General features: G+C 42.8%; 1 protein-coding gene across 1 annotated transcript; it reads left to right on the plus strand.

Annotated features, from left to right (window-relative positions):
- Nucleotides 1–13,858: 13,858 nt before the first annotated feature.
- On the plus strand, nt 13,859–26,093 carry FRG1 (FSHD region gene 1). Its single transcript, XM_032798193.2, has 9 exons — nt 13,859–14,000; nt 14,519–14,586; nt 16,614–16,736; nt 17,801–17,858; nt 18,124–18,238; nt 18,642–18,746; nt 20,969–21,060; nt 21,965–22,075; nt 23,222–26,093. Exons 1-9 carry the CDS (start codon nt 13,939–13,941, stop codon nt 23,256–23,258), a joined length of 771 nt encoding a protein of 256 aa, XP_032654084.1. The 5' UTR covers nt 13,859–13,938; the 3' UTR covers nt 23,259–26,093.
- The last annotated feature ends 245 nt before the right edge of the window (nt 26,094–26,338 follow it).

Below are 26,338 nucleotides of genomic sequence, written 5' to 3' on the forward strand. Positions count from 1 at the left end.
TAATGTTATATGCTGGGGCTCTGTTTGTTTCCAAAAAAGCCTGACACTTGCATTCCTCAGGCAAGGTCTACACTACAAATTTAGGCTGACCCAGCTATGTCACTCAGGAGTGTGAAAAATCCATACCCCTGAGCAACATCATTAAGCCAAACTATACCCCACCCCAAATGTAGACCGCACTAGGTTGACAGAAGCATTCTTTATTCCGACCTAGCTACTACCTCTCAGGAGGGTGGATTAAATACAGCAATGGGAGAACCTCTCCCATCACTCTAGTGAGTGTCTACACTGAAGCACAACAGCTGTGCAACTGCAGTTGTATAAAAGTAGATATAGCCCATCTCTGGTCTTATACTAATATATGTCCTTCTTGAAACCTGATCATCTTTTTCCAGTCCCACTCAGCATACTACATCAAAAGCATGGATTACTATGGCAAGATTCTGAAAGAAAAAGTCACAGCTTCTGAATATTTCAGAAGCCAACTGGACTCCTAACCAGGTCAGAAACATGGGCTTCCGTGTTCAATTTATGGACAATTTTTTTTGTTTCTTTTCCTAACCAATTTTAAAAACAAACAAACAAAAAACAACAATAGCTTTAAAAAATAGCCTAACCAATATTTAAGACTATGTGGTATAGGTTCATAATATAAACTGAATGGATTTTGCTCACCTAACAGATTTTCATTAACATGAGTCTTGAGACAGCAATGCATGCTCTTGCTCCTCCTTGGTTTGTGCTGGTCTTAGAAACTCAGATTCAAAAAGTTAGACAGCCCAGGTATATTAACTTTATGATGGAGAGAATATATTGACAAAACAAAAGCAAAAAGTAGAATTATACGCTGATGATGTCCTGACTAAGGTACAGATTAGGAAATTATATGTACTGTATACTTTTTTCATTCCTGTCATTGAAACAAATGCAGCGGACCATTATTACCATTAGATGGATGTTTGGGTGGAAAATAAATGTGACGGTCTCATTAGTGAAGTTCTTAATGGAAAAAACCACTGGTACCAACTGGCACTGTTAAACCATATGGAGTGGCTCAACAGTATAAGTATCAACCTCAGGGCACACTGTTAAGAAACAGAGCACAAACCCCAAACTGGTTGTGAATTCTGTACTTAGATTTCACCAACCAAGTAACAAGTGTAAACTCCTCAGACACTATAACAGCCTACCCATGGAGCCACAGACAGTCCCCTTGGGTACTCCAGTCTGTCTTGTCACCTAGGCAAGCTTGCCTTTTCTTACATCAAAAATCACAATAATATTCAGGTTAATCCTAGTCCCAAAGAACCAGTCACTTGCCCCAGATCAATTGTACTTTAAATCTCACACCAAAGATGACACTTGTAGCCAATCCTATAATAAACTAACTAAAGATTTAATAACTAAGAAAAAGAAATAAGAGTTATTTACAAGGTTAAAGCAGCAGATAAACATGTCCACACAAATGAGTTACAGTCTTAGGTTCCAAAAGAAGGTAGAAACTTCTATAATAAACAAAAGCTATCTGTCCTGGAGGCTAACCCAGGCCAAGCACAGGGGATCTTTTGCTTATGCTTAGTAATCCTTGCCCCTCAGGATATGTCTATACAACAAAGAAAAACCCACAGCCAGCCCATGCCAGCTGACTTGGGCTCATGGGGCTCAGGCTGCTGAGCTGTTTCATTGCTGTGTAGACCACCAAGCTTGGGCTGGAGCTCAGGCTCTAGGACCCTCCCACGCCACATACCCTCAGAGTACAAGCAGCACAAACATGCCCTTTGTTCTTGTCAGGGATTTTTATTCCCTTCCCCCAGAGTTCAAACTTATGGGATGAATTCACACACATATCTCCTCTTCATAGGGGTGTGGGGGAGCAATCAATGAAAGTCCTTTGTCCTCTGATATTCCACAATGGTTTGCCTGGTGTCTATAGGCCTTCTTTTGTTGGGCCGGAGATAACACCTACTGTGGCAAACTAGTATTTCACACTGGGTAATGTTTCTCTCCTGACTGATGGTATGAGTTTCAGAGTAAACACTTTTACAGTTACAGAGCAAACACTTAAATATTATCTTATAACATGGGATACAGATATTATAAGTGAGTTTCATGCATGCGGAAACTTACAAGCATTTCATAAACACCAAATGCATTTTTATAAACCTAATGCCTATTTTACCTATAACACACCCACAAGCCAGACTGGTTTCCACCTATGCATCTGTCAGTGTTCACTTGAGGCCTAAGGGCCTCGGCATGAGCTGAAACCTGGTCTGCTAGTGTCACAGATACCTTTGCCCCAGTCATAGTAGTGAGACTAGAGACCGAATGGACATGGAGAATGAACACCAGAGGTTTTCTTTTCAAGCCAGGAAGCTTGCTCTGCCACTGCCTGTGCTGTGCCTGTTCTGCAGATAATGATTCTTTGGGCTTTTCCCCACCTTTCACAAGTACTAAGTTTCCCCAAAACAATTTTTTTTAAAAATAAGTTGTTAAAAAACTCAAGAATTTCACTCCTATTGGGTGTAAAGAAAATTGTTTTGTGGGTTCAGTATCTGGATTCAGGACAAAATGACACAGAATCAGTAGCTCTATAAGATAAAATAGAGGAAAGTCACCTACAACAGCTCTTCCAATTAAAATGGGCAATGAAAACAATCAAATACCTTGGCAGTGAACATTTTAGTCCAGTTAGACAAACTGTATAAAGAAATTATACAGCATTCCTGTGGGACAGCAAACATAATTTAGGAAGAAAAGGCTTACAGTTTTATGGCTGGGGAGAATAGCAGCACTGAAAATGGACAACCTGCCAAGGATTCATTTTCTTTTTAAGCTCTGCGAATTCAAGTGTCTAGGGAAACTATAAATGACATCCAGCATTGTATCCCAAGATTTGGGGTGAGGAAAGTAAACCAGTCATGTGCTGTCAAGAGAAAAAAAAGGTTATGGGACGGGCCCTCTACAACACTGAAAAATATCACTGGGCTACACAACCAAGGACCCTGTTTCGGAAATATGGCCCTGTTGTAGCTTTTCTACTTTGATTTGAACCTTAATGTTCATAACCTGAGAAGCTAGCATGAACCCCTCTAAGCTTAATTACCAGCTCAGATTTAATTTCGCTGCCACCATCCAAAAATTCCAGGGTTTTGGCTCCCTCTGGTCTCCCTAAAACCTTCCCTGGAGGGACCCCAAGACTCAGAGACTCACCACAAAGGGAAATAACCCACTTCCCTTCCCCCTCTCTTTCCCATTCAGACTTTCCTCTCTGGGCTAACCTGAGAGTTACTGATGCAATTTCTTTACATCACAATACCAAGAAGCATGTTTTCTCTATTCCACAAAGAGACAAACCCCAAATACAAGGAAACAGAAATGATTCTCTCTCTCTTTCCCCTCCCACAAATTCCCTGGTGCTGCAGAGCTCTACCCTCCGTAGATCTAACACAAAGAGAATTCCCCTTCCCTTCGTTCCTTAGCCTACCCAGAGAGAAAACTCAAACAAGTCTTTAAAAAAGAAAGCTTATATAAAAAAAAGGAAGAAAAAAACACCATGAAATATGACTCTGCATAAAGTTGACAAACAACAGGGCTATTACTTAAAAGAAAAATATGAATAAACAGACTTATTCAAAAAGAGATACAATTTAAACATTCCAGCAAACTACACACATGTAAATACAAAACAAAACATATAAAAGCCTATTGTTTTGCTACCTTTGTACTCACAACTTTGAAACTGAAGATTAGAAGCTTGAAGATAGGAAAAAAAAACCTCGCATAGCCAAGAGACAGACAAAAGACTCAGACCCAACATTCCCTCCCTGAGTTTTGAAAAAATTCAGTTTCCTGATTGGTCCTCTGGTCAGGTGTTTGGTTCCCTTTGTTCCCTTTACAGGTGAAAGAAACATTAACCCTTAGCTATTTGTTTATAACAGGCCCTTCAAGAAGGAAGCATACTAAGTTCCAGGGGATTTTCTGCAAACACAGATCAAGGGCAAAGAGGAAATAATTGCTGAGAATGAAAAAACAACTGCTGAGGTAGCAGTTGATAGCTTGAGGAAAACTTGGGTTATTACAGTAATTCTATCTAGGGCTCAGGGACTGAAGCCTTGAAGTACAGGTCAGGCAAGACTCATTTTCTCAGGCAAGAATAAGGAATCCTGAAAAAAGGGGGAAAATGGGTTTTATAAATTCTTCCCTCAGAGAGGGGGAGATTGTGGAGGCTGACAGTCTCTCCCAGAGCTACAGAGAACTTGGCCTGTTTTGCTTCCAGCTGTGAGGAAGAAACCTTTCGAGGAATCAGTTTGATACAATAAAGGTAAACACTGGGTAGCAGTTGCTTTGGAAAATCATACAGAAATTAAATTTCAGTATATACTAAAAAGAAAAGATTAACCTCAACAATAATGGAATCACATGAAACTCCAATCACTAAATTCTCTCTACAATTTTAGAGACAGTTGTTTGAAAAGTTGGCTATTGCCTCATTTTCTTTCCCTGTGTTTTCATTTCTCCCAGGATGTGAAGCTAGCATATTTGCACAATGAGATCAATACATTGGGCCACATCAACTACCTATCGCAGGGAATTAATGTAATTATGACAAACCAAGGGACCTTCAATTTGATTACAACATAATAATGATTACTAAGAAATAGGAAGGGAAAGGCCAATATATGAAAAGCAGGAAGAGTTAGTGGAAAAAGAACAATAGACTTTAATTTGGGAAAGAGAAGATAATATCATGCACTCAAGAGGATAAAATGAAATCAGAAGGATTAATCCCAGGCAAATCTATAGGGGCCAAAAGGGCCATGGAACAGCTGCAGAGCTGTTCCATAGCTTTGTTGCCCTTTGACTCCGGCAGCAGTCCTGTGCAGAGGAGGAGCACTATATTTAATGGTTAAGCAAAATCCCACTGCCTTTTGCATTCTCTCCATTGCTCCCTAAAATATTATGCATTACAAAGATATAATATTTCCAGGCATCTCTGTTCTGGTGATATGCCTCCTCCTGCCACCTGCACAACTTCTGAATGTGAGCAGTGTGTATAATAGGCCCGGGGAGGGTCTCCCCAAACAAACTGTGGTCCACCTCCCTTTAGAGGCGCACCAGCAATCTCCTCCCTTTGGAGTGCTGCCAAAAGGGCACCCAAGCCATGGCCCCGCCCACGTTCCGTCCCAAGGCTCCTGTCATAAACATACCATTAAGGGTTAATTCCTCTTTGACCTGTAAATGGTTAAGAAGCGCACAAAATCTAGCTGACACCTAACCAGAAGGACCAATAAGGGGACAAGATACTTTAAAATCTGGAAGGGGAAAAAACGTCTTTTGTCTGTGTGGTGTATGTGCTTTTTGCCAGATACAGAGAAAGAAGGAGCCATCCCACTCCTCTAGGGTAGTGAGTATTTAGAGAAGGAATGTATTAGATTACTTTTATTTTCTATTTGTGATTTCTTTTGCAAAATAGAAGGAGGATAAAATTGGGTTCTTTGTGTAGCTTTAAAGTTTTGCCCAGAGGGAAACCCTCTGTGTTTTGGATCTGTTTGTCTGTGAGATTATCTTGCTTTCTAATCTCGCAAAGGTATTCCTTTCACATTTTTCTTTAATTAAAATTCTTCTGTTAAGAACCAGATTGATTTTTCATTTTTTTAAGATCCAAGGGTTTTGGATCTGTGTTCACCAGGACTAATTGGTGAGGGTATACTCTCAAGCCTACCCAGGAAAAGGGGTGTAAGGACTTCGGGGGAGGAATTAGTCTCAAATCTGCCCAGGAAAGGGGAGGTTAGGGACTTGGGAAATATTTGGGGAAAGGCCGAGTTCCAAGTGGCTCTCCCCTAAGATCTGGAACATGCTTGGTGGTGGCACTCACCGTTAACCTAAGCTGGTAAATAAGCTTAGGGGGTCTTTCACGCAGGTCCCCACATCTGTACCCTAAAGTCTAGAGTGGGGAGGGAACCTTGACAGCTCCACTCCCGCATCCTTTTCTTACCAAGTGGAGCATGGCTGCGGCTTGGTGTAGCGGAGGCTGAGTAGGGGTGGGCCTCGATACAGAGCAGTGAGAGGACCATAGTCCAGGCACTGGTGGCCCCTCTCACTTCTAGAGAGCTTCTGGCACTGAGGCCCAGCCTCCCCAAATGCTGGAGTCATGTGCTGCCCATGGTAAAATCCCTAGGGTTGCCAGGTGTTCGGTTTTCAAACAGAACACCCCATTGAAAAGGGACCCTGCCAGCTCCCGGCAGCACTGGTCAGCAGGGCTGCAGGGCTACATCAGGCTAGTCCCTACCTGTCCTAGCACCGCTCTGCATCCCAGAAGTGACCAGCAGGTCCAGCTCTGGAGGGGGCGGGGCACACAGGGCTCTGCACGCTGCCCCCACCCGAAGCACCGGCTCCGCACTCCCATTGGCTAGAACTGTGGCCAATGGGAGCTGGGGGGTTTCTGCAAGCGAGAGCAGCACACGGAGCCCTCTCCACCCCCCAGCCTAGGAGCCGGACCTGCTGGCCACTTCCAGGGTGCAGTGCGGTGCTAGCACAGGTAGGAACTAGCCTGCCTTAGCCCTGCTGTGCCGCTAACTGGGAGTCACCCAGGGTAAGCCCATGCCCCAACCCTGAGCCCCAACCCCGAGCCCCAACCCCCGACCCCAGCCCTGAGCCTCTCCCCCTCCAACCCAGAGCCCTCTTCTCCATCCCAAACCCCTCATCCACAGCCCCACCCCAAACCCTGCACCCCTAGCCCAGAGCTTGTACCATCTTCTGCACCCCAACCCCCTGCCTCAACCCGCAGCCCCCTCCTACACTCCAAATCCCTTGGCTGTACCCCCTAGCCTGGAGCCCCCCCTGCACCCCAAACTCCTCATCCCCAGCCCCAGCCCTAGCCCAGAGCCCTCACCCCCAGCCCAGAACCCTCACCCCTTCCCACACCTCAACCCCCTGCCTCAACCTGCAGTCCCCTCCTCCACTCCAAATCCTTCGGCCCCACCCCCCCGCCTGGAGCCCTCTCCTGCACCCAAAACCACTCCCACCCCAACTCCCTGCCCCAGCCCAGAGCTCCCTCCCACACTCTGAACCCCTCATTTCTGGCCCCATTCTGGAGCCTGCACCCCCAGTTTGACCTCTCACCCCTCCCACACCCTGCCCCAGCCCAGTGAAAGTGAGAGAGGGTGGGAGAAAGTGAGTCACCAAGGGAGGGGGAATGTAGTGAGTGGAGGTGGAGCCTGGGGTGGGGTCTAAGGGAAGGGGCGAGGCTAGGGTGTTCAGTTTTGTGGGATTAGAAAATTGATAACCCTAGGCATCATGGAGGTTTTATGATCAAAATCTGTCAAATAAGCAAAAATTTACTATTAGTTCTTATGTTTTTTCTGATACCCTAAATACTGTACCATGTATTGACTAAAGTTGTAAAATGCTTGTTTGAGAACGTTTACTTGTCTATGTAAAAAGCTGAAATTAAACTTCTTATTTAACAAAACTGGCAATTTTCAAGGCATCTGTAGTATCCAGAAGTTACAATAAAAACATTTTCAAAATACAGTAGGTCAAAATGACTCTATTTTGACATCCAGAGGCTTCCCCTGACATCATGACTTGCATCATGATATTATGGTGATGCATCAGCATGATCACACAACTATTTTGGAATGTTGTGACAAAGCATTGCAAGGTGGCAGCCTGAGCTCCACCTCAGATCAGACTTCCCTCCTCCAAATTAGCAAGCAAAATATAAACCTCACACAAACTACCTCTTATGCAGGGCCGGCACTACCATTTAGATGGCCTAGGCAATCCCCTAGGGCACCAGAATTTTTGGTGGGTGGCATTTTGGCGGAGGGGCGGCAGGCGGCTCCAGTGGAGCTGCCGCAGTCGTGCCTGCAGACGCTCGGCTGCGCGCAGCTCCAGTGGACCGCCCACAGGCACGACTGCGGCAGCTCCATTGGAGCCGCGGACCACCGGACCCTCCGCAGGCACGACTGCGACAGCTCCATTGGAGCCGCGGACCACCAGACCCTCCACAGGCATGACTGCGGCAGCTCCACCAAAGCCGCGAGATGAGCACGCGGGGCGGCGAAATTGCCGTCCACCTAGGGCGTTCAAACCCCTAGCGCCGGTCCTGCTGTTATGCAACTTGTTATATCTGCCAAGAGTGAAATATTTTAGGAAGGCCACCCACAGTTGTAAAGAAAGACAAATTGAGCCAATTCCACTATTAACAGAGTTCATTCATCACTAGAGTTTATCTTAACCTGGAAGATTTCCATATTTCCTAACTATAAATAAAAGAGCTAGGCCTAGACCCATGCAAAGTTCAGATCCCAAAGTTCAAGGATGCTCACATCTGGGATTTTGGTTCAGGCTCATCTCTAGCGAATGCATCTAGAGCGCTTGGCTATATCCATACAAGCACTACTACTTCTCTTTATTTCCATCACTTCAAAATGTCCTAGAGACATGTTGTTCATAAGGATTTTTTTATAACTTGAGCGATGAAGGTGCCCATTTTGCAAACGACACCTCAGCAAAAATGCCCCATCTGCGTGAGAGACAGCAAATGATCTCACTCTTCAGGGATCCTTATTAAAAAAAAAAAAAAAAAAACACATACAACAAATTCCAAACCAGAAACAAAATCCATCTATGAAAAAAAAGGTTGATTTGTTTTCTACATTTTCATATACCAAGGCTCTATTTATTTCCACTACCATAAAGAAAATGAACCATTACACTTTTTTAAACAATCATAGTTAGCACATTTTGGAAATGTTTTAATTTCAAAAATGCTAACTGGCAAATTAGAATGTAAATAGCTTTCCTAAAATGGCACTATTTTAGACACCGTTTTCTGATTGATGGAATGACTTTGCCCTGAGGGAGAAGATTTTATAATTTTGTATGTATAATGTAATGATGTCTTTTTGCTGTTAGTGTCACTGAAATGAAAAATACTTTAAAATATGTAATTATTGTAAATAAAATTATACACATTAAAAAGAAGAGAACTGAAGTCTCACATTATGGGAGCTTGTGAAACTCATGCCTACATTTTTTTTAAGCACTAGGAATGTATATTCTCAGCACCCTTCTCCAATGTAATGAGGAAAATGAAATAGTAAGTGTAATAAATATGGCCCCAATCCTGCAAAAACTTACACACATGCTCAATTACAGTGCTTAGCTTCCTCATAGCCCACTCAAAATGCACACAGTTAAGCAAGTGTGTAAGACTTTCCAGGATCAGGCAGATATCATTAGCAAATTGTAACAAAAGTATAAGCATTATATTTTTCAAATGTTTGTTAATTTTCGTGTATTTTTGTGGATACAGCAACATCTGGTGGACAAATAGCAGAATATAAAGAGAAGACATTTCAGTTATCTGATAAAAATGAGGACTCCGGTGGCACCTTAAAGGCTAACAGATTTATTTGGGCATAAGCTTTCATGGGTTTAAAGAAGAAGTGGGTTTTTTACCCACGAAAGCTTATGCCCAAATAAATCTGTTAGTCTTTAAGGGGTCACTGGACTCCTCGTTGTTTTAATGGCTACAGACACATAGCTACCCCTCATACATCAGATAAACTGTCAAGTATATGTAATAAACTGCAATCTGTTATTGCTTCCATTTATTTATATATCTTACCAAAGTAAACCAGCTATTTCGCTCTGCTTTTGCTAACTCTACAGTCAATTTTTATGTATCCCTTACAACGTATTATATTCATAATCAGAAATAGTCATGACATCTTTGTTCCCATATTAGATACTAACATATTAACAATGGCAAAACAAAGTATATAAACACTATAATATAGGAGGCAAAATGAGCCTTCTACTCCTCTGTAATCAACGCAGCAGAATTCCAGCCAGCAGAGTTATTTTGCATAATGAACTGGCTAATCAACCCAGACTGCACAGCCCAGACTCCAAAGCCAAGCATTGACGATTGTGAAGAGCTATCCGCATATGTCATTGATAAGATAAATGTATTACATATGGAGCTAATTGTGAAAGAAAATTCCACCCATGACTGGATTGTCTTATTCATGCTACCACCTCTGACTCAGTGCCAAAAGCTGAGAATGAGCAACAGGGAAAGGATTACTTAATGATTACCTGTTCTGTTCATTCCCTCTGGTGCACCTGGCATTGGCCACTGTCGGAAAACAGAATACTGGGTTAGATGGACCTTTGGTGTGACCCAGTATGGCTGTTCTTATGTTCTTAGTATGGCCCATCACATAATGCCGAAGCTCAAGAAGCCGCAAAGACTATTAGAGCTATGAACCTGTGAAATGGATCCATGTTTCTTCTGGCTAGTGAAAACCAGCGAAGAACTATGCTTAATGCTAAAGGAAATAGTCAGTGCCTCTTTCAGAAAAAAACATACCAGTAACTACCAGATTTGTTGAAAAATGCAACGGTTAACCCAAACTTCAAGAAACCAACATTCAGTCCTGAATCTCTCTCCATCTACTAACCTATCTCCAGCATCCTGTTCCTGGGCAAAATAACTGAGAAAGTAGTAACCACTAAGGCCAGGTCTACATGAAGCGCGAAAATCGATTTTAGATACGCAATTTCAGCTAAGAGAATAGCGTAGCTGAAATCGATTATCTAAAATCGATGTACTCACCTGTCTTCACCGCGCGGGATCGATGTGCGCGGCTCGCCATGTCGATTCCGGAACTCCGTTGGTTTTGGTGGAGTTCCGGAATCGATGTAAGCATGCTCAGGGATCGATATATCGCGTCTAGATGAGACGCGATATATCGATCCCCGAGCAATCGATTGTAACGCGCCGATACGGCGCGCCGTATAGACGTGGTCTAAGTTCCAACAATATGTGACATCAGTCAAGATCCTGGATGCCTCACAGTGTTCAGACTAGAGCACATAACTGGCTCAAGTGGCATTAGAAGACAATCTCCTCATGACCATGGGCACAGGTAAAATCTCCACGCTCATGCTACTGGACCTCTCTGCAGCCTTTAATGCCATGGACCAGAAAGTACTACTAACTTTCCTACTTGACGCAGCAGACAACCCAGCACTAGTGGCTCCAATAATTCCTCTTGAGCATAACTCAAAGAGTAGTGATGGGTAACTTCTTCTCCCTCTGAAGACCTTCACCTATGGGTCCTGCAGCAATCCCTACTATCCCCCCAACTCTTCAATATCTATCTGAGACCACTGGGACAGAGAGTGAGATACTACGGGCTTAGCTGTCAACAGTATGCCAATGATACTCAACTATATATCTCATTCTCAACTGATGCAACCACCACCACTTTTTAAATGTCAGAACATTTACAGAAAATAAGCTCTTGGATGAAGAGCAGCTGATTCAAGCTGAACTCAGGTAAGACCAAAGTGGTGCTGGTTAGAAAGAAGAACAGCTTGTAAGACTTGGCCAAGTCATTGTCTTCACCTTCCATCAAAGGCATGGAGCCCTCATTCGTCAAAGTGATGTGAAGACTCGGGGTCCTATTTGACCCCTCACTAAGCTTGGATGACCAGGAAGCATTATTTTCCAAAAAAGCCTTCTCCGACCTCCAGCTTGATATGAAACTTGTCCCTCTCACGCAGACAAGGACCTGGCCATACTGATCCATGCATTTGTCACCTCCAGACTGGATTACTGTAACTCATATCTGAAAATGAATATGCAGATGATGAACTGACTGTAGCTGGTATAGAATGTGGCTGCCCACCTTCTCCATGGCTCAGGCCACCAAGAACACATCAAGCCTGTGCTCAAGTTTCTTTAAGTTCTTAGTGTGGCCCATCACACTAGTTTCTGATGCTAGTTTAAGGCTTTCATGCTGATTTTCTAAGCAATTAATGGATCAAGGCCCACCTACATCAAAGTCTAATTTTTGATCTCTGAACCACCATGACAGCTGTATTCCTCTGGGACAATGAGATCTGAAAGCCCAGGATAAAGCATGTGAGAGCTGGGGACAAAGTATTCTCTGTTGAAGCGATTTGGCTATGGAACAATTTTCCTGAAGAAATCAGGTGAATCTAGACTGTGACCATCTTTAGAAAACATTGCAAAGCCTTTCCCTTTGAGAAAGCTTTTTCAGCATGTGATGCTCATAATTCAAACAACCCTTTTATTTCCAAATGACTTCCATCATCACCATCCAAAAAGAAAAAAAATAATCAACCTATCCCAAACAGAGTTTTGACCCTGAAAAGGAAGAAGGGCCAGAGACCTCATAAAGTCCATTGGGTCTTGGGTATTGATATTAATTTTATGTGGAAGATGCTCAGATATTATGGTGATAGGCTGTACTATAATACCTTTAGGGTAAATCTATACTGCACACCCCTTTTGATAGCATGTAGAATACAGACATTATGCACACCCCAGCATAAATATATATAGTAGTGTAGATGGTGAGGTACTGCTTAGGCGAGTAAAAACACATCTGAACCCTTTGGTTATGTCCCCTACATGACACTCTACACACCCAAGCAGTACTTCCAGCCATCTACATAGTTATTTTTAGCAGTGTAGTGTCCTACTGCCTCCCTGCTGCTGGAGTATTTCCCCTCCACAGGGAAAGGCTCCAGCAGTGGTGAAAGATTCTGGCAGAGGGAAGGCATCATGGAAAAGCTTTGGCAGCTCCCTGCTGCTGAGCCTTTCCCTGCTGCCTCCCCTAGCCAGACCCTTGCAACACCTGTGGCCACAAACTGTACTGTAGACACAGGCTGCTTTTCACTTTGGTGTCAGTTACACATACTCTACATACTGATGAAGTTGTAGTGTAGACATAGACTACGGGTATGTCTATGCTGCAATTAAAAACCCGTGGTTGGCCCTTGCCAACTGAGTTGGGCTCGTGAGGCCCAGGCTCACAGGGTTGTTTAATTGTGATGTGGACATTAGGTCTATGGCCGAAGCCTGGGCTCTAAGACCCTGCAAGGTGGGAGGGGGCCAAGCCCAAATATCTACATGGCAATTAAACCAGGGCTGCCCAGATGATTCAGCGGGCCTGGGGTCTTTGGTGGTGCGGGGCCCTCGCCGCTGAATTGCCGCCGAAGACTCGGCACTTCAACAGTGGATCCCAGGGTAGAAGGATCCCCCACCGCGGGTCTTCGGGGCACTTCGGTGGCAGGTCCTGGGGCAAAAAGACTCCCCGCTGCCAAATTGCTGCCGAAGAAGAGCGGAAGAAGCTTCAGGGGCCTGGGCCCCGCAAGAGTTTTCCGGGGCCCCCGGAGCGAGTGAACGACCCTGCTCTAGGGACCCCGAAAAACTCTCGTGGGGAGCCTGCGGGGCCTGGGGAAAATTGCCCCACTTGCCCCCCACCCGGGCAGCCCTGGATTAAACAGCCCCTTAGTCAGAGAGCCCCAAGCACTGGAGGCAGCTGGCATGGGCCAGGCGTGGGTATCTAATTGCAGTGTAGACGTAATCTCTAGCCCTGAGGCTTGCAAACAAGCGCCCCCTAAAAGTGAAAACTCACAAGACAAAGACACTGAAGCCAGGTCGGGTTTTTTTTTCAGTCTTATGAATGAAGAGTCGCGGGGCTGGGGAGGGGGGAGCCGCCCGCGCGCGGAGCCTTTGGCGTTGGCAATTCCGCACCCGAGATCAGCGCAGCACTGACCGGCAGATCGGGGCCTTTTCCCCTTCTTCTAACTCCCCTCCCTGCCGCCCCCCCCGTGAAGAGCCTCGCCCCGCCGCTGTGACTCTTCCCAGCATCCGCCAAGGCCCGCCCCTTCCCGCCTCCAGCACCGCTGGCGCACACACATTCACAACATCCGCCCGTAAGGAGCGAGAGCAGCCAGGTGAGGGCAGGGGCGTCACTTCCCCACTGCGCATGTGCACGCCGTCCGCACGCGTTCACTCAGCGTCGGCCGCTCTTATTTGTCCCTCTGCGGCCCCCGTCGGAGTTGCAGGAAGGGGTGGGCTGTCTGTGCCGCCGCAGTTCAGCGATGGCGGAATATACCTGCGTGAAATCTACCAAGCTCGTTCTCAAGGGGGCGAAGCTGAAAAGGTGCGAAGCGGCCGGGACGTTCCTCCCCATTGGTCGCCAAAGCGCCGCGATGTGCCCCGCCCCCCGGCAGGGACAGGCCGGTCCGTCTCCGTCTGCTGCCCCCAGACGGGGGCCTGCCCGAGGCTCACTCCCTTCCTCCCCAGCCTTGAAGTCACTGCGCGTCGGCCGGAGCGCGCGCTGTCCCCAGTCCCGTGTGGACGCGCTCGTTCCGGAGTGAAGCGGCCTTGGCTCGCTGTAGCTTAAACTGACAGGGATCAGGTGTAAACTAAACACCAGCAAGAGCGTCCACACGGGGACGTGCCCAGTTTTGAGTACAGCAGTTTAAAAACCGACTTCTGAGATGGGTACAACGTGAGCCTGCGGACAGCTAGGTCTGCGGAGCCAAGGGTTGCCCTAGTGACCTGCCCCCCTCTTCCTCTTCTCCCCTGTGTTACTGTGTATTAGTAGTGGTGATTCAGACACACACGGTTAGTTAGGAAAGGTTTATTATTTAGCTATTTTGTTGTCTTGCTTTGCAGTAAGAAAAAACACAGAGATAAGAAAAGAAAAAGAGAAGAAAATGCAGAAGATCAGCTTGATATTGTTGGTGAGTTGGCTTTAAAGGACGTGCACACCAGTGTAGAAGTAAAGATAAAGACAGGAAAAATTAGGGTGTTTGTTTTGTTTTCTTGTTTGGGCTTCTGGCATGAATACAAAATCCTTCCGGGTTTACTATATTTGTACGCATGTTTGTAAACCTATAAATCAGGGGTAAGCACCCTGGCGGGCCGGGGCCGATTGTTTACCTGCCGCGTCGGCAGGTTTGGCCGATCACAGCTCCCACTGGCTGCGGTTCAATGTCCCAGGCCAATGGGGAGCGGCACAGGCGAGGGATGTGCTGGCTGCGGCTTATCGCCTCCCGCATTGGTCTTGGACCGCGAACTGCGGCCAGTGGGCGCTGTGATCTGGCGAACCTGCTGGCGCGACAGGTAAACAAACTGGCCCGGCCCCAGCCGCGTGCCAGAGGTTGCCGACCCCTGCTATAAATCATAGTCCTTGTAGTAAAGAAAAATAAATGAATGACTGTTTAAAAAATCTAAACAGAAATCCTTTTTTGTATGGGGTAGAAGGAAGATCTGATGTCCAATAGCCTCTGTTTCTCTACACACACTATGTTCTCTTGGGCTGCTTCCAAGAAAAGAGGAAAAGGCCATTCTACGTTTAAGGCTACAAATAATCTTTCCAATAACTAAGTCCAACTTCTAATTGCAGTGTGTTGTGCCATCAGTCAAATAGGGTATTTGGTTGTTATTTATTCACTTTAAAGGGAATGATGCAGAACACTTTTGTTCAGCTTCTGGATTGTAATTGTTTTACTGCAAGAGCAAAATAATCCTAAATATAATTATCAATCAAGGTTTCACAGCAAACTACCTAAACAGCAGGAGCTTATCATGCTACTACATATTACTAGATAAGATCTGTTTCCTACCCAGACTAAAATCTCAACCTGTGTCTCTCTCCTCATGGATGTCTAGCCATCAGCTGAAGGTCTGCGTGGCTACAACAGCTTTTAATTTTCCCTCAGTGCCCTTCCTGCAACACTTTTCTTTTTCAATCACCATGAACAACACTATCTTCCTGCTGTCACTCAGGCACATAACCTGGGCATCATCTTCAACTCAGACCTCTCTAGGTCCTCATATTTAAGCTATCTTGCAGATTCTTTGTGCAAAACTGCTCTGAGATATAGTCTTTCCTAGCCATCCATGCAGCTAACACGGTAGTGCAGGCTCTCGTCGTCCCAATCATTGGAACATCCTTTTCTCTTTGTAACATCCGTAACAAATGCAATCTTGTCCCACTCATATCCATTCAGAATGCTGCTGCAAAGATCATATTCCTAGCCTGTTAGTTTGACCATATCATCTTTCTCTTTGCAACCCTCCACTGGCTCTCCCTTCTCTGTCATGTCAAATATAAGTTGCTGCTCTCCACTTTCAAAGCCCTGCACAGTGTATCCCAACCCTACCTATAACTTCTTATTCACAGTTGAGATGTTAAGTATCAGAGGGGTAGCCGTGTTAGTCTGGATCTGTAAAAGCAGCAAAGAGTCCTGTGGCACCTTATAGACTAACAGACGTATTGGAGCATGAGCTTTCATGGGTGAATAGCCACTTCGTCTCTGCCATTGATGCCAGCCTCTATCACCCACTTATTAAATTTTCAAATAGCACCTTAATGCTTTCTCCCATGCTGTCCCTCATGCTTAAGAGCAGTTCCCCACAAACATTGTTATCGTCCAAACCCTCTCCTTTGCCGTGACGCCTACAAAAAGACTGATGACAGTTAGGTTGCAGGTATGCTAAGACCACTGCCTGTCATGCTAACGAATACTGTCTTGGTTCCTTGTATTCCCCTGTCTTTCTGTATCCATCTGTGGTCTGCTATCTTATAAGTCAATTGCAAGTTCTTTGGGGCAGGGACCGTCATTTTGTTCTGTACAACACGTAGTATGATGGGGTTCTGATCCATGATAGGGCTCCTAGGTGCTATGATAATTCAAATAATAATAGTATTTGGCTAAAATCCAGTTGTATGTGTGCTATGTTATATCATTTTCCTATATTTTAGGAAGCTGGTGGGCAGTAAAAAATTTTGGTGAAATCACAGGAACTGTGGCAATAGAACTGGACAAGGGAGCTTATATCCACGCTCTTGACAATGGCCTTTTTACACTTGGAGCACCACATAAAGGTTTGTATCTGGAAAAGAGAAATTTTGCAGTGTTGAGGTATGAAATGTATTTTGCTAAATGGAGAGTTTTTGTTCAAGTCAATAAACTAAAGATTTTTTATAGTGATGCTAGTTAATAAATATATTAACAAATATTATCCTATACGTATGCATAGCACAGCGAAGAGGATAACTGAATCCTAATGAATGACCACTAATCAATTTTTCTAAGCTAGTCTTGATGTTTTCCTTATTCGTGCAATTCAGTTCCTTTCTTGATGCTCACCTGTAGGTTTAGGCCTTCAACAAAATGGAAAGCAGTATGACTCTTGTAAGTAACCGTGCAAAACCAGTATGAGGTCAATCTGTCTAATAAAAAGAGAAACTCAAATCAGACTAGGACCCTCATTTACCAACCAACAACTCCCACTCCACATCAAAGGTTGCTGTAATTGTTATGTAGATGTTCTGTGGAGGTGGCCTGGTAGCTGGTCTTCCCCTCACTCTGGGAGTGAGAGAGGCACAGCTCAAGTAGGGAAACCCTATTGTGGAAGCAGAGTGAATTTGGATGTCTTTCAACCCCAGAGTAAGGTAACGGCCAGTCCAGGAATGGCAGCAGTATATCATTCCTGTTGTTACAAAAGTGATGGTGGCTTTTAAAATACTGAATTCCAGTCGTACACTCAAGTAAAACAGTGCATTTTGTTATGAGAAGCTTATATAAGGCTGAGATTCACAAAGCAGTTCAGTGGATTTAGATATACATTTTCCATGAATTGCTATAAATTCTCAATCCTAAATTTGTTGGGGGCAGGGATTGACTTTATTTGTGTCTTGTAGAGTGCTAATCCTATAGGTGCTTAGATAACTCCTATAAAACTCTTTTTGGTTTTTTACAGTAGTTGGATACTCTTTTGAAAATTTATATCAATATCTGGCCCCACATTATAGCCTTTTCCTGTATTGTACACCAATAATTCTTGTATAATTTATCACCTGTATTTAAACTTAGTCTCATACATTCAGAAATTGTATATCTAATGCTTTATACCTAATAATAATTTTCAAAAAAATTTCTCTTTCAGAGGATGATGGCCCTAGTCCTCCTGAGCAGTTTACAGCAGTAAAGTTGTCTGACACCAGGTAATTCCTCTAATGGAGTTTTGAAAAATTTGATGATGTGCAGGTTTTACTTCAAGAATGTCTATCAGGTCTCATTTAGACTGCTATATGCAATCTCTTACCCTGAATCAAAGCTAAATATCCCTCCTTAAAACCTCCTTTATTATAACAGCTAGCTCTTAGAAATACAGCTAAAACCAAAATACTGAACCTCTTTGATATACTGAACATTTTAAAGTGTTTTAACTTTAAAACATTCTGCATCTTTTTCCCTCATTTCTCTAAGAATTGCACTGAAGTCTGGCTATGGCAAATACCTTGGCATAAATTCAGATGGTCTTGTTATTGGACGATCAGATGCAATTGGTTCAAGAGAGCAATGGGAACCGGTCTTCCAAGATGTAAGCTATCCCTCTAATATTAACTGCAAGTGATGTTCTTGGTAAAAATTGTTGTTTTAAACTTAACATTAATAGTGCTAGTGGGATGCACTTCCATACAGGTAGTAAAGCAATGACATGACAGGTATTGCAAGATTAAAAAGAATAGTTAACTTGTAGGTTGCAGGTGGATACATTACTGTATTTTTAAAGATTTTAAATCAAATGTTTGTCTGTTTTGGCAGCAATATACAATGTAAGAGTAAAAGAGACAGCAGATCCCCAAGGCTGGCTACTAAGAGTTCCTTAGGCAGAAGGTGAGAAGACATCTGTGGTGTCTTCTGGAGTATTCTAGAATTAAAATCTTAAGGCGTGTGTCTAAAATTTGTTCACAGTACTAACTTAAGTGGTGATATTTTAACAGGGGAAAATGGCTTTATTAGCAGCAAATAGCTGCTTTATCACCTGTAATGAAGAGGGAGATATAGAAGCCAAAAGTAAAACTGCAGGGGAAGAAGAAATGATAAAGGTAATTTGTCTCTGTGTGATATATATACTTTATAATTATATTATAAGCTTGAATGCTATAATAGACAATGCAAAACTATGCACAATCCATAATATTTATGGAACAAACATTCTAACATCTTAAGTTTACATAATACCTTTCACCATGATTTTTTCTAATTCACTTTACAAACTGCACATAAAGGAGCATCTTCATTCATCACTGAATTGCAGATATCTCCAAGGTTGTATGGGGCAGCTTTTCAACAAATCTGCTGCTTATTTAAGACAGGAAGAGAATTATTTGAAATTGCAGGTAGGCAGAATACTCAACAAAACTGGCTTATACCAGGTAACCAGGATTGCAAACTCCTTACTCTTGTGCGAATGCCACAAGATCTCTGACCAAGAGTGGTCACTGTCTTTTTCAGTCTGAACAAACCAGATTGTACTTCTGACAGCAAATTACTCCCTAATAGTGTGCTACATTATTTGTTCAACACTTGCTCAGAAGTGTACCACTTCCTCCTTGCCAGTAACTGACAGCAACTTGGGTTTTGTATCTGAGGTTAGGAATATTGTCTATACACCTATTACAAATGTGTTTACACCTGAGGAACGCCCACTAAACAATGTGGTCGATCTGGATTGCTGGCTGGAAAGCGCCATTAGGAAAAACAATAGGTCTTCAAAGATGCTAATATCCCACCTTCCTGGAAAGCCTTCCTGTGGACTCTGCAAATAGACTTTGAGTTATGGTTGCTGGGTCATGTGATCAAGTCACCTGGTACTAGACTCCATGATAAAATCAGTATGCTTCCACTGGCCAAGAGTGGGAATCGCACTGGAAGACACAGGATTCCAGCCATATGTAGAAACCTATTTAAGGCAGAGAAGTGACATAATTGTGGTTCATTCTTCACTGAATCCCTGCCCAGGATGACTGCTAGAAACATCTAAGGGTATGTCTTCACTCGCAACATTAAAGCGCTGCCTGTGTAGTTGTGGCATCAGCGCTGAGAGAGAGACTTCCCAGCACTGTTTAAAAAAATAAATAAATAAATCACCCCTACAAAGGGAGTAGCTCCCAGCGCTGGTGCACTGTCTACACTGCTGCTTTACAGCTCTGAAATGTGTAGCGCTCAGGGAGGTGTTTTTTCACACCCCTGAGCGAGACAGTTGCAGCGTTGTAGAGTAACAGTGTAGACGAGGCCGTAGAAACGAGTGGGGGAAGAGGAGCTGAGCCCACGCTGGAAGGGTGTCTAATCTGCGAAATATGTGGAGTTTTAAGCTTCAAGCAAAAGAAGCTTGCTTTCAAGAACCTCTGCAATCTGCTTAAAACAACATTTAGGGTTAGAATTGGGTATTTGTAGCAGTTACTTTAGTAGCTTAAGCTTAGTTTGTGTCTTTGTTTTATTTGCTCAGTAATCTGCTTTGATCTGTTCACTACCCCTTATAATCACTTCAAATCTATCTTTTGTAGTTAATAAACTTGTTTTTGTTTTTTCTAAAACCAGTTTGTGGAATTCATAACTGGGGGGCAAAAAGCTGTGCAAATCTTCCTCCACATGGAGGGAGAGAGTGAATTTCATGAGCTTACACTGTACAGTTCTCTGGGCAGCACAAGACAATTTTGGGTTTACACTCCAGAGGGGCTGTGCACTTGAGTGCTGGGCAATTCCTTAATTGAGCTTTCCCATGCAGAGCTGATCTCAGCATCTGTGTGAAACTGCAGTTGGGTGTGGCCCGACCTGTGTGTGTGCAGGAAGGGAGCTTGAGAGCCTGTCACAGCAGCACACTGTAAAGGGAACCCAGGCTGGTGGGTCAGGCGAGCTCACTGGTACCCCAGTTCCAAATGGCACCCCGGGGGGACTGGTCACAGTGTGAATCTTGGCTAATCATTTAAATGTAGTATTTAATACTGTAGATTCAGAATATATTTTGTTTGTATATTCAAGAAATATGTGAAATTCAGTGTTTAGTGTTTGTATGTTTTATATATAAAATTACAAGGTAGGAGCAGAGGCTTTATGAAAAAATGAACTAGAATAGAGCCAACTTTTTTGTCAAGAGATCTTTGGTTATATCCTAACAAGCTGTGAAGCTGAAAAGAGCTACTCAAAAATCCAACATCTGTAATGTCTCGAGTACCAGGAGAAGTTAGAATTTGTTTAATTTTTTCTTAGTATCAATTGTAGTTCGTATAATCTACATTTTCTATTTTCCTTGTCCCCTAATAACTAGATCCGTACTTGTGCTGAAAGAGAAGCTAAGCAGAAAGATGACATTCCAGAAGAAGACAAAGGAAATGTTAAACAATGTGAAATCAATTATGTGTATGTAATTGAAAGCTATACAGCTGCCAGGCTTCTACATCTAAAATAAATTATCTATTTCCATATCTGAGCACAAAGGATTCCCATCTCCCCTTGTTTAAAATAATCCTGACCCACCATTCTTCTAGTCAAATTAAATTCTCTTAGAATCTGTCAGCACTGCACATTAACCACTCAGAGAGGTTCCTGCTGAATGACAGTCTTCCCTTTCAGACGAGCCTCCCCTCCTCTGTTTTCCCCCCCACCCATGCCCGGAGGAGCCCAGGGCTGGCAGAAGCTGCACCATGCTTCCCCTCCCCTCCCTGGACCCAATCTGCCCAAGGGAAAAGCATCTGTTAGAAGACGGTTTTGATATGCCCCGTGCAGGTTCCAACGTGCCTGAGGAGGCACATACCACCTCCTCAGCCACCCCAGAACCTGCTTGGGGCATAATAAAGCAAAACCTTGGCCACCAAACCCCGCAACCAGGGGTCCGGCAGCTGCAGCAGCAACACCCCTAGCCTATTGTACTTGCCACCCATGAACTCAGAACACAGTGTCCCTTGGGGAGGGATAGCTCAGTGGTTTGAGCATTGGCCTGCTAAACCCAGGGTTGTGAGCTCAATCCTTGAGGAGGCCATTTGGGGATTTAGTTGGGGATTGGTCCTGCTTTGAGCAGGGAGTTAGACTAGATGACCTCCTGAGGTTCCCTCCAACCCTGATATTCTATGATTCTAATATATTGCATCTATAACACTCAGTGCAACATGTGAGACTATTATAGATTCTCTTGCATCGTGTTCTACTTTTAGGCCACCAGTCTAGTCCAGGAATTGAATTTAGAAATCCTAGCACAACTATTGCGTTTTATTATATAAAGTTTCAATAGAACTGGAGCTATTTTCACACTGTTCATTGTTTGCAGAAAGAAGTTCCAAAGTTTCCAAGATCGTAAGCTCAAAATAAGCCAAGAAGACAGTAAAGCTCTCAAAAAAGCTAGAAAAGAAGGCAGTTTCCATGAGACGCTGCTGGACAGGTATTTTAAAATCCAAATAATTCCAGCTGTTAATTAAATGAAAGCTACTGACAGATGAATCTGTGATATACCTGGAATGCTCAAGACAACTAGAGTTAAGATTGCCTAAATGTTCTCACTATAGTCCATTTTCTGCTGCCTATATATTTTTGAAACTCCCCGTTTGAGCTGAAATTTTTCAGGCCTGCCTGGTTTCTACCTGAAAGAAAACTTTTATGGAAAGCTTAAATAAAACTGGTTCAATCGATGGAGTACAAGGAGAGTGGAGAACAATAATACTGTATTATAAAAGCAAAATTCTAAACTTACATTTTTTTCAACAACCCTAACATCAAAACGGGGATAGAAAGTTGCATTTTTGTAGGGAATTAGCCATTATTGAGGATTCTTTTCACATTGTCTAGTGAAAACCAGTCTTGGTTTGACCAAGCTATGAGAGTGTGAGAATAGCACTTTGTACAGGTGCAGTATTTGGGGAATGCAGAATATCCTAAGCACTACTTACCAGTGTTCTAAGCAAAAGAAAGCTGTATTGTGTATCTATAAGTAATTAACTCAGCTTCAAAAAATATTGAGAAGAACTGTTTCCACCACTGTACAATTGTTGATATGTTGATTTAAGACATAGGATTCCATAGGAGCCCTCCTCCACTGCTTTGACTTCTGCAACTGAAAAATTTATGAACATGGCATAATATTTTCTGTGATGTTCGATGTGTACTCCAATGAAGCCTTTCCTTATATGTGATGTGGCATGCCAGAGATGTCCAGCCTAATAGTTTTTGATTTTGGAATAATTTTTCTTTACATTCCCCATCTTTGAAAGTCCATTAAAAAAAACAGTGAAAGACTAAGGCTTCATGATTCAGAAGTCAGAAAACTCCAAAATTTTAAGGGTGCATGTGCAACCTGTGGGCATATTCCTTACAGCTCTAATGCAAGAGCAAATGCTAGCTGTGCAAAGTAACAAAGCAACCAAACAAATCAAAAGTACTAACAGGCTTCTAATGTCATTTGCAAATTTTCCAAAGTTAAGTAGAAGCAAATGTTATAACAGCCTACTCATGTGTCTTGTGACTATCAGACTGTTCAAATTTACATGGCTGTTGTGTAACCTAAATTTTGTCTGTCTTTTCTTTCATATAGGCGAGCAAAATTGAAAGCCGATAGATACTGCAAGTGACAAAAACAATTCGCTTGTTTGCTTGCTTTTATATCCTTTGGTTGTCCATATGAACATACTATCTGAATAAGACATTTTGCAAAAGTGACTTTATTAATGCAAAGACTTTTTTGTTCCTACTTCTCAGTAGAGTTATTTTACACACCATTGAAATTTGGTATGCAGAATTTGATCCAAAACCAAACAGCTTTAGCAAATTGAATTGTCGAAGGTTGAGAGAAGCAACTCAGTAGTCTGAAGGTCATGATGAACAATCAAGAAGAGAAGAGCTGAATACAGAACCAAACTACAAAGTTGCCCCGACAAATTGTATTTTCATGAATAAATAAATATTTTATCAAACTAATGTCTCTCTGAACATATGGGACTGAAGTCTCAGCTTGACTTCAGTGAAGCTATGCTGCCTGATACCAGCTGAGGATCTAGATGGTTTTCAATATTTATAGAGAACAATGGGTCATTCATTAAGGGAGTACTTGCATAAACTATGTACTTGAAAAATAGTATGAAGAAATGTAGAAATTGAGGTTCTTCATGAGAAAAGGAGACCCTTTAATTACTCATACGTTGCTGATGTTTTTATGTTTTAGCAAAATTTGCTCACTTAAAGCTGTGAGATGGACTTGTTCCTATCTTTTAAAGTAAAAATGTTAAAGAATGTTTAAAATGCAGATACTGTACATTCCTAATAACTATTATGTAGAATGCTGGTTGCTATTTATGCTTGTTACCAAAATTTTATTTTAATAAAATCCCTTTATGGGAACTATTCTAACTGTACTGATTGCAACACCACCTTCACAATTCAGCTCTAACCTGTCTTCAAAAAGTTACTGGTTTCCATGCTCAGCCTTTCCATCTCAAATCTTACTTCTTGTGAAGGCCATAATTTAAGTTACCTACATGCAACGTGTAGGCTGTACTGTTTTTTGTGGCTTTAAATTTGGAGCATGCAATTGCCTATAACCTAAGGCAGGGGTAGTTAATAAGGAGAGTACAAGCCAAATCTGGACAGCCAGACACTTTTGAATGGCCCCCAAAATCTTTTATTTACTTACTATTGTCGTTATTGTTATCTGGCATCGGGACCTTGACTATATCTTGACCAAGAAATTTGGATCTTGACAAAAAATAATTGACTACGCCTGACCTAAGGCATAAAAATGGGATCACTAAAAGAACAGGTAGAGTCTGAGCATAAATACCCATCAGCGTAAGGCAGAAAGACAGTATTGCCAGTTTAAAGTTATGTCATTTCATAGTCAGCCTATGTAAAAATGAAACAGGGTGAACTTAATTGCCTATATTCAGAACAAGTTAAAACTGGTGTTGAAGCCCAATTAAGAAATAATTGCACTAGTAGAGCCGTATACACATGAAAGCATGTGTCACTGTTGTCAGGGAGTCATAAGAAAAACAGGTGCATAGCTTGTACAAATTTATATTGCTGAAAAACTCTCAGCTGACACACACAATTTTACAGTCCCTCATCACATAAAAAGCTAACTGATTATTTACTGTATCAGGATTAGGAATGGGTGCTTGGGAAAGTTTACTAGTTCTCTGCTAACTAAGCACCTTGATTGTTGGCTCTCCCACATGACTTTAATGCCAGGAATCTAATGGTCTGTTTTATTTTATACTCTTAAAAAGATAAAGGATCCAAGCTTTAGGTAACATAGCGCAGTGGAGTCCAACTCTTAGTTTTTTAGAAAATATATATTGAACAAAATAAAAACCATAACACTTGTCCATTATATTATCACCTACTTTTTTATCCCTTGTTGCTGTTTGTCTAGATGTACCAGATCATTCTCTGTTTAATCTTCATGCAGAGAGGATTCTGCACCTAGGTATCCCTCATGGAAGGATGGGAACCATCAGCTGTACTGTTCCCCTGTGTCCCTAGTCCTGAAGAGAGCCCTCTGCAGGTCTGAGAAATCATAGGAGAGATAGGGAAGTGCTTGGGAATGCACATTCTCCTGCCCATGCTGCAGGGATCTCACACAAAAGTTAATATAACGTGAGGCTGTATTCCTCCTGTTGGGAAATAGGTTTTCAAGGGGAATCTTTGTCACGTGGCTCATTTGCTGCTGTGCTGCCAGGGAGTTGGAGGGAGGATCAAGAGACCTCCAGAGCTGTAGTGGAGTCAGAGGGCCTCCAGGCATATAGCTTTTGCCTCCAGGTAGATCTCAGCAGATCTACTTATTCCACAGGGTAGTCAAACTTATTACTCAGAAGAAAAATGGGCAGAAACTCTGCCATTTTTCCTTCCCAAGCCTTTTTGTGTGAGACTTTGCCTGGGCAGAGGACTGGTCTACATGAGGAAATTTACAGCCATACTACCAGTATAATTATACTGGTATAATTTTCCAAATAGACACGCCCTTAAATAGTAAGCTCACTGGAAGGCCCATAAGACTTATGGGGTTGATAGAAATAAGTTAGAATACAGAGACATGCCAAGCTGTAAGAATGACTAACAACATGATAAACTAATCAGAACGAGAAATTGCCATCACTTTTGTCACTTATGTCCATTTTATTCAGTGTATCTGACAGTATCAATTAACAGATGCATCAAAGGTGAGTGCAAGAAACCGCACAGTAGACAATTGTGGTCTAACCTGACCTTCAGAAAAGTTTCTCCTTAATCTCTGTTACATATGCCCTGAAGTATGAGGGTTTATAGCCTTTCCTAAACATAATTCTAATGCTGGACATTTACTTGTCTAATCCTTTTTTGTATGCAGTGACCTGAAGAAGAGCTCCATGTAAGCTCGAAAGCTTGTCTCTCTCCTCGACAGAAGTTGTTCAATAAAAGATTATTTCACCTACCTTGTGTGTCTAATCCTTTTCTAAATACTATTCAGCTCAGCAGTCTCAATATTGTTTAGAAAGGAGTCTTTTTTAAGTTATGTTGTCAGGTGTTTTGGGGTTTGTTTGTTTGTTTTAGTATTTGCAGGTATCCGTTTTGAATTTGTTGCTTTCCAATTTCAGTGAACATTCCACTTGTTCTTGGATTGTGAAAAAGAATAAAAGGAACATTCAGTTTATCTTTTCTGTGCTATTTGATTATG

This window comes from Chelonoidis abingdonii, chromosome 5 (assembly GCF_003597395.2).
Source record: "Chelonoidis abingdonii isolate Lonesome George chromosome 5, CheloAbing_2.0, whole genome shotgun sequence".
Lineage (NCBI taxonomy): Eukaryota > Metazoa > Chordata > Testudines > Testudinidae > Chelonoidis > Chelonoidis abingdonii.